Source organism: Amphiura filiformis, chromosome 20 (assembly GCF_039555335.1).
Source record: "Amphiura filiformis chromosome 20, Afil_fr2py, whole genome shotgun sequence".
Lineage (NCBI taxonomy): Eukaryota > Metazoa > Echinodermata > Ophiuroidea > Amphilepidida > Amphiuridae > Amphiura > Amphiura filiformis.
The window spans coordinates 17942307-17957815 of NC_092647.1; the positions used below are offsets into that span (position 1 = coordinate 17942307).

General features: G+C 35.7%; 1 protein-coding gene across 1 annotated transcript in view; it reads right to left on the reverse strand.

Moving 5' to 3' along the window:
• Positions 1–1953: 1953 nt before the first annotated feature.
• The window catches only part of LOC140142760 (tyrosine-protein kinase Fer-like), a 97491-nt gene continuing 83935 nt past the window's right edge, over positions 1954–15509 (reverse strand). Inside the window, exons 18-19 of the mRNA XM_072164749.1 lie at positions 12848–12970; positions 1954–6964 (exon numbers count right to left, since the gene is read on the reverse strand). Of these exons, the coding sequence (XP_072020850.1) occupies positions 6822–6964; positions 12848–12970 (266 nt within the window). The 3' untranslated portion in view covers positions 1954–6821. The remainder of the gene's footprint in view (positions 6965–12847; positions 12971–15509) is intronic.

Sequence of the window (15509 nt, forward strand, 5' to 3'; positions counted from 1 at the left end):
AATTCATTTAAAATCCACACCCCCTGTGGAAGATTTTGGAAATATCTTTCACGGGGGAGTATGAATTTCAAATTGAATGAACATATTACGCAGCTCCATTTGAACCACATACACCCTCTGAGAAAGATTCAACCTAAATCTTCCACAGAGGAAGGATGCATTATGAATAGAGTTGGTTAACATGGTTAATTCCATTTGAAATTCATACTCCCCCTGATATTTCAAAAATCTTTCCCAGGGGGTTGTGGATTTCAAATGGAATAGCCCTTTGCTTTCATTCCATGGTAGATATGTGGACTGGTATTTCCTGAGTATATAATATGACATAATATGAATATTTATAAAAACTCAGAATTGACTTTGCCTGGACGTTTCTCAGTCGTCAACCCAGAACATTACGGAGTTTTTAACTCCTGCGACGGACGGCTCTACGACGGCAAAACACCAAACGTTGTCGTCGTCGCCACAACGGTTGTCAGACTCGTCATGTGTTGTAGAATTTGGACGACGATGCATCACAAAGTCGATGACGACAACCATGACAATGTTTGGTGTTTTACCTTCGTAGAACCATCCGTCGTGGAAATCAAAAACTCCTTAATGACGACTGAGGCGTCAATCTAATAGAAGATAACTGACAGCAATATGAATATTTATAAGATGATCCCATTGATTCTAGAAAACATTTTTAAAACTTGGTTAAAAAAATATAAACAAGAAATCACAAGATTTGACAGAAAATGAAGTGTAAAAGTTGAAATTTTTGTGTAAATTTTCATGCTTTGTCAAGTTTTTCTTAAATTCATGATTCTATTTCTAAGCTTCCTTACATTGACCTATACACAAAAGCAATATGTGACATGATCAAGAGGAATGAGTCACATGTCGACCCTGGTCGAAAATGAGTTTTATATATGTTTCAAAAGAGGACATTTGGAGCTGAAACCCCCATGTTGATATGACTTTTCTTTGCAAAGTTATGTCAATTTATCAATCGCTGAAAACAATGTAAAACAAAGAAATTTTAACACTTTCTTTGCCAATATCTCAAAATCAATATTATAGCGACATCCGACTCATTTCCCTTGATCATGTCACATATAAACATCCAAAAAAAGGTAACTACCCCCCCCCCCTTAAAAATTGCCATTATTCAAAACGGGACTATTGTATTACAAATCTGTAAAATGGGTTGGAAGCAGAATTTATTTCTGCATATTTTGACACCTTATTTGATACGATAGCCCAGAAAACAAGAAAACACCGGTCAATTTAATGTAGCGAGGTCCAGATTTGAAAGTTGCACTTACATACAATACAAAAACACTCAGATATCATTACATAGATTTCCTTCCATTATACAGAATACAAAATCAATACAATTTACTGCAACTTTCAACTCTTGGGGTACATTGATTTAAATGTACACTGTGATGTCAATATTTAGTCAATTGCTACAAATGAGGTGTCAAAATGTGTGGAAATAAATTCTGCTTCCAACACATTTGACAGATTTGTAAAACAATAGTCCCTTTTTGAATAATGGCCATTTTTTAAGGGGGGTTAGTTACTTTTTTTGAGATGTTTATTTGCCCCTTGTTATTTTCGTGGTGGTTGCTTACTGCTTAGAATGCAAAAAATAAATGTAGCACAAAAATTTACACTTTTCCTGTAGCTAGCTAGATAGAAAACATTATGCCCCAGTGTCTTAGCTAGACTGGCCACCCGTCTGTCTGCCCGTCAATTTAGACGGGCAGTTTGCTCCTGGGACGGGCAAAATTCATGCCTTTGACAGCACCTACATTATAATTGTAGGTATTGAGAAAGGCTATTGACCTTTTCAGTAAACCAAATTTACAAAACAAGGTCATAGCAACACATATTTGAACTCTTTGAACCCCTATGGGCTGTAGAAGTCTGGTAAATGTTTAAAAGGTCAAATGAGGATGTATTCAAATGACAGGCAAACTTCAATTTCTAGCTAAGACTTTGGTATGCACCATATCAATTCCCACAGCGCTTCTTTTAAACACACAAACAACGCACCGTATGCCTAGCCCCTAAATTGATGCTTACATTTCCCAAGTTTACGCATACATTTGGGCTCTTCCTTTTAAAATCCACACAGAGCTGCTTAATCATTCCATTTGACATTCATACTCCCCCTGTGGAAGACATTTCCATAATCCTCAAGAGGAGTAAGGACATTAATTGGATTAGCCCATTGGTAAAATAATTGCATAGATATTTTATACATTTTATTAGACAAGTGCAGCAAAAAATAGGCACTTTGTGTCATTAATAATGAAATACATCCACATACAATATTGAGTTATCTGTACACTGTAATATTATAATAATAACAATATTAATAATCATAACAATACCAATATCAAATTGTATTATCAACATAAAGAACATACATTAAATGCAGACGACTGACTGCCCAGCAGACGTATCCACAAGGGATAAAAGTTAGTTGATATTGCATAATAGCTATAAGCGAATATGGACTTTGCCTCAGGTATGATGCTGTATTGATCTGAAGATTTTTTTTAAAAAGGTCATGCTGTATCCAGTGGTCGATTGTGGGAGCATCCCCCACTACCATCCCATCCCACCCTACCACCATCCCATCCCACCCCAACACCATCCAGCCCCATACCAGGTGTAAATATCAAATTTGTTCCATTACTGCTATGCGTGCTAGCAATAGGCTTCAACATATAGAACGTCCAAGTTTTGAGATATTTTCTCAAAATATCAAGATATTTTCTCAAAATATCAAGAGCTATCAATAAGAACCACTGAATGTACTCATTTTAATGCATTTTGAAGGCTGATTCCAAATATTGTCATGAAGATGTACACTTCTGAATTTGTTTAAATTTATTTAGAAAACTTATAATTTCGGGGGCATGTTCCGGGGTGTGCTGGGGACCATCGATCGATAGCACCCCCAAAACCCATAATGGCGGCCTCCATACTTGTACCGGGGGTGCTGGCGGGTATTGCTGGTTAAATCCAACTGGGAAAAGTCAGCACGCACAACAAAATTTACTATCAGGGGCTTGATAACTTCTTGTAAGTGTACGTGGGTGGATGCTTAATGGCATGTAATGGAACAAATACGGTAATTACTTTGTATGTATACAGATCAATTACATGATCAATATGATCAGAAATTTTGATCAGAAACTGTAAAAAGGGGTCATTTTGACACATTTATTTAAAATTTTCCACCAGGCTATTATTGTAACAGAAAGGCCATCCCACACTGAAACAAGTACTTGTTTTTGCAGAGACCGCAAAAAAATGTGTTTTTTGGGGCATGCATACTAAAAATTACAAAATTTCACCTCAATTATTTCAAAAACAGATCTAATGCAGTCAACTGATGATACTACTACATAACTGCTATACTGAATATTTCAACTGTGCTACTCTAGTTGAAATATGGAGGTCTTGATCTTAATCTTCCACACGAGGAGTGCGAATTTCAAATAGGGTTAAATCTATACCCCCTGTGTGGGAGATGAAGGTCATGTGTTCAATAGGGGGTGCATGAATTTCAATTAGAATTGGCCCATTACACATAGGTCTGTTATTAGTGTTAACTGTACAATTAATTTAACTGGTTTTTTGTTCATCTTCAGCTATAAAAAAAAAACTATGTCTCAAAGCCCATGGCAGTTTCAAAAATGAATGCGGAATGCTTTTCTTAAAAGATTTTTTTAAAGCTTTTTTAAAACTTAATCTTGAATTAAACTGTAATTTAATAATGCAAAACTACACAGCATAAAATTGTGGTTGATTTACACAACTGAAGTACAAATATCAATAGTTTTATACCTAAACAATATGAGTATCGAATCAAGTTCATTTTCTTCAAAATATGTCTCAGAATTTCATGATTTTTCGGTAAAAAACTAAAAATGAATTTGCTATTTCAGTTGACATGGACGCGCTAAGAAAAACGTGGCGGCTTTGAGACATAGCTTATTTTTAGCCTAATGCTCATGCATTTTGATCAATTCAACTTTTTTTTTTATTCCAATGAGGCTATTTTTTGCTCTGTGTAAAGTAAACAAATATTTCTTTCATGTGGCAACAAAATTAACATCCACAAAATATTGCAACATTTAAAGCATAAAAACAAGCTAGCATATATCATACATACTATAATACCAACTGGATAATAAGAACCTTTAAAACATTTTTTATGGAAGAAAATCTCAAGCGGTATTTGACATTACAAATTGGCTATTCATTGAAATCCATACACCCCCTATGGAAGACAATAATTTTCCACATAGGAAGTGTGAATTTCAAATGGGATTACATGTACCTGAATGTCAACTCCATTTGAATTCACACTCCCTGTGCGGGAGATTAAAATCATGTCTTCCACAGGGGGTGTATGGATTTCAACTGGAATAGCCCAATGAAAGTGTGCCTGATGATTTGAATTGTTCTTAAAGAGAAAGCCCTGCCAGAGCAGTTCTTCTAGGGTGAACCAAACCTGCCTGGTTATCAAATTAATCAGTGACAAGGTTATCTCTGAATTGGACATGTGCTAATTGATGCAATAACATAATATTAAAACATCAATTGGCGACTGTCAAATTTAGAGATAAATGATTACTGATTAATTTGATAACCAAGCAGGTTTGGTTCACCCCAGAAGAACTCCTCTGGCGGGGCTTTCTCTTTAAAGAATTTGATGCAAAATGTGACACACACATGGCTGCCTTATGATAATTCTATTGTTATTGTCACCGATAGTGTTATTTCATATTTTAGCAAACCATACTCTTTCTGTTTAAATCCCATAAGCCTTTGCGAGTACACCTCAAATGATGACATCTCAGGTGTACTCGCAAAGGCTTATGGGATTACCGAAAAGGTCAATCAACACAGATTTTTAATACTGTATTCACACTGATTAGTACCCTCTGTAATAGGTGATCAAAAGTTTCTCATTATATAAAATAAATACTCAACGCACCTTTTTTTTAATTGATCTACACCTTTAATACTGTATCTATCCCATTTAGTACCCTCCTAAATAGTGATTATAAATTTATATAAAATTAATACAAAAAAACACACCTGGCAGCCATTGTATACATCCCATTTTGCATCTGTTCACTTGCACCATACTTTTATATTTCTAAACGAGGTAGAACCAAAGAGTACTGACTCTGCCATGTTTGTGTGTTGCTGCCGTCAAACTAGTGTACCTCCAAATTCTTTCACCATGCACCTGACAAACTTCGATTTGATCAAGTGTGTGGTCATTTGCGTTCGGCATGTCACGCCAAAAATGGGTGTTGAGAGCTGCATGCGCAAACCTTTCTAACCCACTGGCTAAAATACCGCAAAAAAAATTGATAGTTAGCATATGTGCTTACTATCGAGCGCTTTTGAAACAGATACACTCTTTGCCCTCCATGAGCGACAAACAAATATGGTGGATTTACCATAGCATTAAAGCCATATCATACAAAGCAATCGCACGGACCATAGCATTTTCTTGTGACGTAACTTCCATCGTTTATTGGAAAAGCAATTGTAGACATCTGATCGCAAAATCGCTAGCAAATGACCTTTTCTGTAAATTCCATAAGCCTTTGCGAGTACACCTGAGACGCCCTCATTTGATGTTACGTCGACATGCAATGCGCAGTAACAATGTTCGATAAACGATGTGTGCATCGGCGCAGATCGCCAAAGGCTTATGGGATTTATCAAAAAGGTTAATCCCCAGCATCAAATCGCAACAAGTTAACTTGAAGGCAACTTTGTCGCTGCATTGCTAGCCACGACTTGACACTGGTAGCGATTTTTTAATTGCACGTTGTGATGGTTAGTATGTTATGCCCTTTACACATAGGGCAATTTTGAGTCGGTACTCTTTGGATCTTATCTCTTTGATATTTCTAGGGTGTAGGGCAAAAAAGGACTATCTGCAATAGCTGCCAGGTGTCTTATGTGCACAAGATAGAAGGCAGAAAATTGTCTTTAGGGCAGCTATTGCAGATATACCTTCTTGCTTTATCACCTCAGAATCAAGGGTTGTGTGCAAAATTGGCCTATCTGCAATAGCTGCCACGTGCCATATGTGCACAATACAGCCTATAGAAACTGTCATATGTCCATAGGGCAGCTATTGCAGTTAGGGCCTATTTGCTCTATCACCTCAAAATTGGCCTATCTGCAATAGCTGCCAGGTGTCATATGTGTACAATATACAATGGAGAAATGGTCAAATTGTCTGTAGGGCAGCTATTGCAGATAGGCCTTACACCAAACCCTCAATATTTCTGTCTAGTGATGAAAAATATACATATATAATAATAATGTTCTACAAATATACAAATGAAATGAGCCAAACTCTCTATTTTCATACTTAAAAATAAAATAAAATATTAAAAACAATACAAAAAGAAGAGAATTCTGTGGACCCAGTCAGGCTGTAAGGTGCTTCCCAATTAATGTCATTTGCTTGCAGGAATAATTTTATGCTAACAATATTCATTTATTACATGATTACCAAATCATGGGTTTGGTAACCCTAAGCAAAAACCTGTGTTTAGCTGTGTCGTATGGAGAAACTCTCGAAGTCTCTAATATGACAAAATAATATTAAACTCAAAATGAATATTGCCAACATGAAATATCTTAAACATATCACAACTGTCAGATTTTGATGTTCAAGTCCAGGGTATATTTTTCACAACAGCACAAAGACATAACCACCATTGTTGTTTGGAAATTCCTCTTTGGGCAGGAGCACGCCGCTACATATCTTGGTCCATTTACTTCATCTTCTTGGCCAGACCCTTCAGAGTTGTGTGAATGTCCTTGAATTTTGGTCTATCGTTGGCCTCATACTGCCAGCAGTGAAGCATGAGTTCGTAGATTTCTGGAGAACAGCCTTGAGGCGACGGCATACGGTAGCCTGGAAATGAGACGGAAACCTTGATTGGTTAAGGGCTGGGGTATGAACGCTTGGACAGTATTTATTTGGGGACATCAGAGCACATCAGACATATCGATTGCATTCTGAATATTGAAGAATGTCATTCTGATATCAAATAATTTTGATTTTTGAAATTGCAATTTAATACACATTTTATGGCAAATCATTAAAATTGATATTTTTGATATTTAACAGTACTTGAAGTAAACTTTATAAATCTGATGATTTATATTTAAAGTGTATGTAGGTGGGATGAAAAGCTGACGATCAATTGAAAATTTTGACCTTTCGTATTGAAGATATGGATTTTTTTTCCTAAAACACCAAAAAAAAATTAGGTCTTTTTGGGAAAAAAATCCATATCTTCAATATGAAAGGTCAAAATTTTCAATTGACCGTCGGCTTTTCCTCCCTGCTACATACACTTTAAGAATATATCATTAGATTTATATAATTTACTTCGAGGACTGTTATATATCAAAAATTTGAAAAATATCAAATTTTTATAATTTGTCATAAAATGTGTATTATATTGTGATTTTCAAAAAATGAAAATGATTTGATATCAGAAAGACATGCTTCGTATTCAGAATGCAATTCGATAGGTCCGAGGTGCTCTCATTTCCCACAAAAAATACTGTCGAAACCCAATAAACGCTCATTTTAGATCCCTTAATTCCATGATATAAATCACCTGAGTAACCAATCAAAATAGAGCTCTGGGAATCCGACAGAATAGTGTACTGTCAGCTCCATGGGAACTACCCTCTTTCTTACAGTGTCCCTGATTGATTATTTACATAGTATAATCACCTGAGTAACCAATCAAAATAGACATTTGGAAATGAGACAGAAAAAATGTACTCTGTAAGAGGATATTTTTTTGTTACATTCATTTTTACATTTTTTGCGATTTTCCCAAGGCCTAAATAAAGATCGTCTCTCTTATTCTCCATAGGGTGCTGTTGTCAGTCTCTCTTACTCACAGTGAGGCTATGCAATATGATTCAGGAAGAATTGTTACATTGGCTAAAGGGGCTGTAAAAATGGTTAGGTACATGTAGACATATTTGAGAGATTTATTTGCGTTTTACATATTTTCTTTTTAAAAAAACCATATAATTTTGTGATTTTGGGTGTATTTTCACCAAAAATTGAAATTTAGGTGATAAATACTTTTTCCTCCCAACAATTAGTGTAGGTCGAGCTATGCCAATACACAATTTTTGTTTCTTAACCTCAGCTTGTTTGAAATTAAGAATGGCTATTCTATTTTAATCTGTCATACCCCTGTCATATTCCACAAAGGGAGTATGTTTTTTGAATGGAATTTGCTGGGGTTAATTATTTTGAAGTCCATACTCCCCCTGTAATATGGCTTGGCCTATATCTTCCACAATTGGAATTTGAAATACTCATTCCAGTTGTGGAAGATATAGGTAATTAGCCATATACAGAGGGAGTGTGGTTTCAAAATAATTAATCCTACAGCTCAACTTACCGTACTTTGCCTACATTCGACCTTGCATGATTTTTGAGTTGACACATTCATGAAAATAACTATAGATACTTGACAAGACCATTAGTAGCCCAGTTCTGAACCTTTTCATTGATCATTCATAACAATAGGTATCTGATGGATCAGTGAAGATAAGAAGGGATTATAATATATCCATAACCTTGATATTATAGTACATCTCGAGGAAAAAGTGCAATGGACATGTTTTCATTTTATGTTTCAAATATCCCACGCATGAAAATTGAGTACTTAACCCAAAAATGAAAATGGAACAATTTATTGGAAATCTGTTTTAACAGATTTTTTTGACATCTTTTTCTGCACTGTATTATACCTAAATTAAGAAATTTGATAAATATTCAAAGAAAATATAGATAAACAAAAAAATTGTGATTTTTACACATTTTGGGGCAAAAAAGGAAAAATAAGCAAAAATATCAAAATCTGTCTAACAGTTTCATTCAAACAAACGGCCTACATGCTTAATTTCTAATAAAATATTGAAATTGTGAAAAATATAGGTATTTATTGATTTTCATGTTTTTTCTTGCAAATATGCTAATAATATGCAAATTATGAAATTGCAAAATAAAGTTTCTACATAGCATACATCTTTCAAGTATGATGTTCAAAATGACAGACATCAAAAAGAGATTCGATGAAATGTAAAGGTGTAGTAACAATTTTGGCATGGACTGTCTGGTTAGGCAAAGTATGGTAAGTTGAGCTGTAGCCAATTCCATTTGTAAAACATATTCCCTCTGTGGAAAACCTTTCTTATATCTTCTCAAGGGAGTGTTGATTTCAAATGGAATACCCCATTGCTCGTATGAATGACACATCTAATACAGCTGAATTCAGCTAAGGGACCGTTCAATATTTATACCCGGGGGAGTGGGAGTTTTAAGGAGGAAATCTGAATATTTAGGCCTCACTGCCACTCATAAGACAGACAAAATGGATTACACCTACCTTTAAGATCGGACCACCCACCTTTACGCTGTCCATGGATATAGGGAGCTCCTTGGAGAAATCAATTACCATACCACTTACCTTAGATTCTATCACATCCTGATTATGGGTGCAAGTAGGATTGCATTTTGGCGGGAAATTTTATTATCACTATATCTTTTTAAAGTTTTTGAAAGAAAATGATGAAAGAAACTGAAGAAAATTATGAAAGAAGTCAACAGACTGTATTTTAGAAATTTGGGAAAAAATTACAGATTTTTGAAAAAGGTTCAAAAAATTATTTTCCTGCTGAAATTCATTTTTCAAAAACTTATGGACCGAAATAGGTAAAAACTTGAATATTTACAACTTTGTACAAATTTTTGGGATTCAAGTTGAGCTGACTCAAAATTCTCCTGGACTAGCTATCGTCTGGAACGAGATCTGGGGAATTTAATCCTGACTACGATGGTTTATTGGTATTGGTCTATATAGGGTTTGCACTTCTTAGCTCAAAGTCCCTGATTGTTGCTAAATGGTTTTTCATACACTCTTTGATAGCAAGAACCAATCAGAGCAAGCATTAGAAAAACTCTTACAGAGCCCCTGATTGGTTGATTACATTATATAATCATCTCAGTAACCAATCAAAATAGAGCTTTTGGGTCTTTTAACAATTTTAAGATTAATCCTCTTCAGTCCTACTGACAATTATTCTTATCTTATCTCAGATTGGCTCAATATTTTGTAATGACCAATCAAATCCCTTCACATACCTTGATCGATCTGAGCCTTCGCATCCTGATTCTGAAGGCCTGGATATGGAGAGCTCCCATGGGAGAAAACCTCCCACATCAGTATACCAAAACTCCACACATCAGAGGCACAAGTATACTTCCCTATATGCAGGTAAATTGTTATCATCAAACATTACTGACAGGCCTATTTACAGATATTATACAAGGTTTACACTAATCTCAGTGTATACCAATCATGATATGTGAGCGATTGCATACATACAGCAAAATAATTAAGGTACCAGTTAATTTCACCCCTGTCTATTCTAAACTAAGACAGGCAAAATTAGAACCAATAGCCAGGGTTGCCAAAAAATTTCAGCCCCAATCGCAGGCAAATAATCGAAAAGTCGCCTAATTTTTCTCTTAACCATTGGTTTCTATGGGGCAGGAAACTATCGGAAATTGCAGGAGCCAATATTGAAAAGTCGCCCAATTTTTTTCTTAACCATTGGTTTCTATGGGACAGGAAATTGTTTAAAGTCGCCGGGAAAATCGTCAAAAGTGGCCCAATTGGGCTACCAAATCGCAGGTTCGGCAGCTCTGCCAATAGCTGCATCTTTTAGCTCAGATTTAAGACCTCATTTGTTGAAATCGATCTAGAAATAAAAACATGATGATCCAAAATGCCAAGGAAGATGCAAACTGAAAAGTTGCAGATTGCTCCATTGTATGCCCTATTGATTTGTACACAACTCGTTCTCAAAAAGAGAACTAGCGCTGTGCTTTCCATTGATTAGAACATGTCACTTTTGATTTTATTCCTTCCTTGGGTTTTTCAATCACCATTTCTTTAATTCTCAACTGATTTCAACAAATGAGATCTTAAATCAAAGCTGAAAGGTACAGTTATTGGCTGCTGGGTCTTGTTATACATATGTGACCCATCACATCAAAACAGATAACAATGAAAGAAGATGAGCAAATATAAAGAAAATAAAAAGAATTCTGAGCTTGTTTTACCTCATAACACATTTTTACTGTATCTGATTTCAACAAGTAAGGTGTCATTTTAAAGCTAAAAAGCAGCAGTTCAGCCTAGTGTTTAAATCTCCATTTTCATTTCTGCGGCGAGGTGGTCTGTTTCGATGTGATGGGTCACATATGTGATACGATCAAGGGAAATGAGTCGGATGTCGTTAATATAGATTTTGAGATATTGGCAAAGAAAGTGTTAAAATACTTTTGTTTTATATTGTTTTCAGCGACTGATAAATTGACGTAACTTCGCAAAGAAAAGTCTTATCAACATGGGTGCTTTCAGTTTCTGAAAGCTGTCAATGTCCTCTTTAGAAACGCATATAAAACTGATTTTCGGCCAGGGTCGCCATGCGACTCATTCCCCTTGATCATGTTACATATTTGTCTTTGTTTAGGATAAACAAAGGTGAACATAACTGGTACTTTAATTCTTTTACTGTCTGTATAACAAGCTGGAAAATGATACTAATAAGACTGCCTATTGTTTTTAGTTTTACAGCAAGCAATCAATCAGACCATTCTTAACCCATCATGATAGGAAGCAGAAAGCACTTTAGATTTAGAGCTCTGCAACGCACCTGCAGCTCAACTTTGTCAAAACACACCAGCTGGGCTGATAATTTTGAAAGTTATAGGTTCGACTTCAAAATCCAATATTGGGCTATTCCATTTAAAATCCACACTACCCCTGTGGAAGATTTTGGAAATATCTTCCATAGGGGAGTAGGAATTTCAAATGGAATAAACACATTAGGCAGCTCTATTTGAAACTCGCCCTCCCTCTGTGGAAGATTCGGGTTGAATCTTTCTTAGAGGGTATATGAAATTCAAATGGAGCTGTTTAATGTGCTCATTCCAATTGAAATTCATACTCCTTCTGTGGAGGATATTTCCAATATCTTCCACAAGGGTAGTGTGGATTTTAACTGGAATAGCCCATTGTTACCCAACAGAGGAGCAGTTACTTTTAAATCTTTCCCAGCTCAACAGCAGATCATGATTGACCTTTTTAGTAAATCCCATAAGCCTTTGCGGGTAGACCTTTGATGTACGTCGTCACGCCGACGGTAGACCTTTCAGGTCTACCCGCAAAGGCTTATGAGATTTACCGAAAAGGTCATTTTGGCACAACACTGAGCAATAGTATAACCTTTAACCTGTTCATGACCTCAAAGGTTAGGCATTCCCATCATGCATCTGGTATGGTATCTGGTATCTCAATTCCCTCCTGCAAGGCTCAATATAAGACACCTCTGAATTTGTACTATTCCAGTTGAAACCATACAGCCCTATGGAAGACATGACCTTAATCGCCCACACAAGGGGTTTAGATTTCAAATTGAGTCGCTCATTCAGGTAACCCCATGTGTGGAAGATTATGGTCATATTTTCCATAGGGGGTGTATGGATTTCAACTGGCATAGCCCAATACAAGTTCAAACACTGTGCAATCACCTGTGCTAAACAATTGTTTTAACCATTTTCAAAATTGTAGATGCCAACTCATGATGTAAAATTTTCTTAAAATTGAACCTTGCGGAAGACAAATAATGAGGCCAGCTCCGTAACAGATGCAACCAAGGACAGCATTAGTAGCCCATGATAAATACATACTCTGTTCTACTTTTTCCCTTGCTTCGTTGTTATTCATGCCAGGATAAGGTGTACTCCCATGCGAGAATACCTCCCATAGCAGGATACCAAAGCTCCATACGTCCGACATAGTGGTATATGTACCTGCAGCGGAGAAGATAGCGGAGGAATAGGGGATGGGTAAAGCAAGCAAGATAGAATGTAAGCAAGCATGGTATCTTTGGTTAGTGCATGAACACCCTATCTGCAAATATAGACCTTTTCAAACCCCATCATTTGAAATTGCTTGGAAATGGTAACACATGGACTTTGAGCAACTAAACCAATCACGTACGTGTACAAGCACATCAGGCTAGAAATCTCCTCAATGTTGAAGGACTGTTGAGGAAGTCTATTTTGAGCAATTTCTCCAAGATGGCGAACACCGAGTGCCATTAATTTCCTTTTTCCGGCATAAGTACAGCTTATTTAGCTAATGTCAATATGAGGTCATCAGGTAAAATATTTTCCTAACATATCGAATTAACACCTCCGCTAATTAGTAAGTTATGTCACAATATGATAGCAATTGAAAGAAAATACTAAATGGTTGTCATTCTTCGTCATTTTTTCAAGAATAATGACAAAATATGCATCACCTCTTCCACAAGTCAATCTCTTACACAAGACATACCACCATATATTGCACATTGAGTATGCGACTGACGAATACTTGGCAAAAGTGCCTCTCTCATCCACAATTGACCATGCGAAAGAAAGTTCATTGTGGTTATGATACCTGTTACACATTGGAACTTCGCATTGTACATGATGCTGAAGAGGTACTTTTTCTGCCCGTGCTTTTGAGGAAATCATTTCATATTTAATCGGAATGAATTGTTAAAAGTCTGTTTGAAAAGGTCTATAGCTGTTGAGTTATGACCGCAATACCCAAATGCCACCACAAATTAAAAATACCAATTGCACCATAACCATGTTATATCATAATCATGTTGGACATATTATCAGTAGACTGCAGTTTACTTTTTAATCTTTCTAACTTATAGAGCTCCTGGTTGGTTGATTACTTGATATAATCATTTGAGTAAATAACCAATCAAATTAGAGCTTATGGATCTCTCAGTAATTTTAAGCTTATCTTAAAATCCCCTTCAGACCTACTAATTATTCTTACCATCTCTGATTGGCTCAATACATGATATAGCCCTCTTTGTAACCAATGAAAATAGTTCTTAGAGGCTGGTAGTGCTTAAGTGTTATTTACTCATTATAGAAATTTTAACTGATGTTTATTGCAGATAAGTTAACACATGGGCACTATCAGCCAAATTATCAGCCTCTAAGAACCATTTTGATTGGTTACAAAGAGGGCTATATCATGTATTGAGCCAATCAGAGATAAGGTAAGAATAGTCTGTAGGGGCTGAAGGGGATTAAGCATTTAGAGATTTAAAAGCTCTAATTTGATTGGTTACTCAGATGATTGCATCATCTGATTAACCAATCATATGCACTGTAAAATGATTGTGTCTTTAGAAAGTACAGACAAAATAGTTTAGATAAGCTAACATGTTTTGAAACTAAACACGTGCTAAGAACCATACATATGTAGCAATGCCATCCAAACACGATTAATATAAATACTAAAAAGTTAACATAATGAACACTGGTTTGTTCATACTTTGTAAGTAAACACATGATTTACAAGTTACGAGCCACATAAGATGCATTATGCTACCACCACCAATGTATATGTTAACATATTAATTGCAGCATAAATAGTACATTCAAACTCAAAATTTAATACAACTATGTGGCATGATCTGATCCAATCAGGCTAAAGGAAGAAATATTAAAATTTGAACTCAGACTAAAGGAAGAAATATTATGTGTTATCATCAACTTTTAAGCTTGTCCAGCTAGCAAGCATACTATTGCTGAAATCCTTGCATCCTTTGGATTCTTGCTTCCAAAGTTATGACCTTGATTTTTATATTTTACTGATGTTGTTTATGTTATATTTTTGCCCGTACACGACGAATGAGCCATAAATTCCTCCCCCAGTCAATTTTGTTTTATTTCATGTTTAGAAAATATATATCATAAGCTTTAAAATGGTATATCATTTGACTTCAAATGATAGCAGGGTTATTGTTTATTGAACTTTGCTCCTTCAACAAAATGGTACCTTTTTTTGTTTCTACATGTGTCTCTTTCTCCACATTGCTGGTAATAAATATCAAACAGTCATAATTAGTGGTCATTTCAAATCATCCCCAAGTCAACAAGGTTCAGGAACGTCCTCTCATTGTTAATTGTTGGTTATACATACCTACACAAAATACAATGCTTTGTAACCCACACTTGAACAGGATTTAGCCAAAGCAAACAAAGACCAGAGCTAAAGAATTATATGGACATCTAAGGTAGAAGCTTATTATCCTCTTCAACAATAGGATTATTGATTGGTTCAAAAAGAGATACTAGTCGCACCAACTTGAAGTACCTATGAATAGGGATTTCCCAACCCGATCACGTGACCGTTGGTCGACAGCATCATCACCCGTGTTGATCACACACACAGCAAAAATGGTCAAGGACTTTTCAATACTCGTTTTTCCAAACTCGAGCATAATTTTTATTAATGAACAAAATAATTCAATCGTTCTACATTTCAAACAAG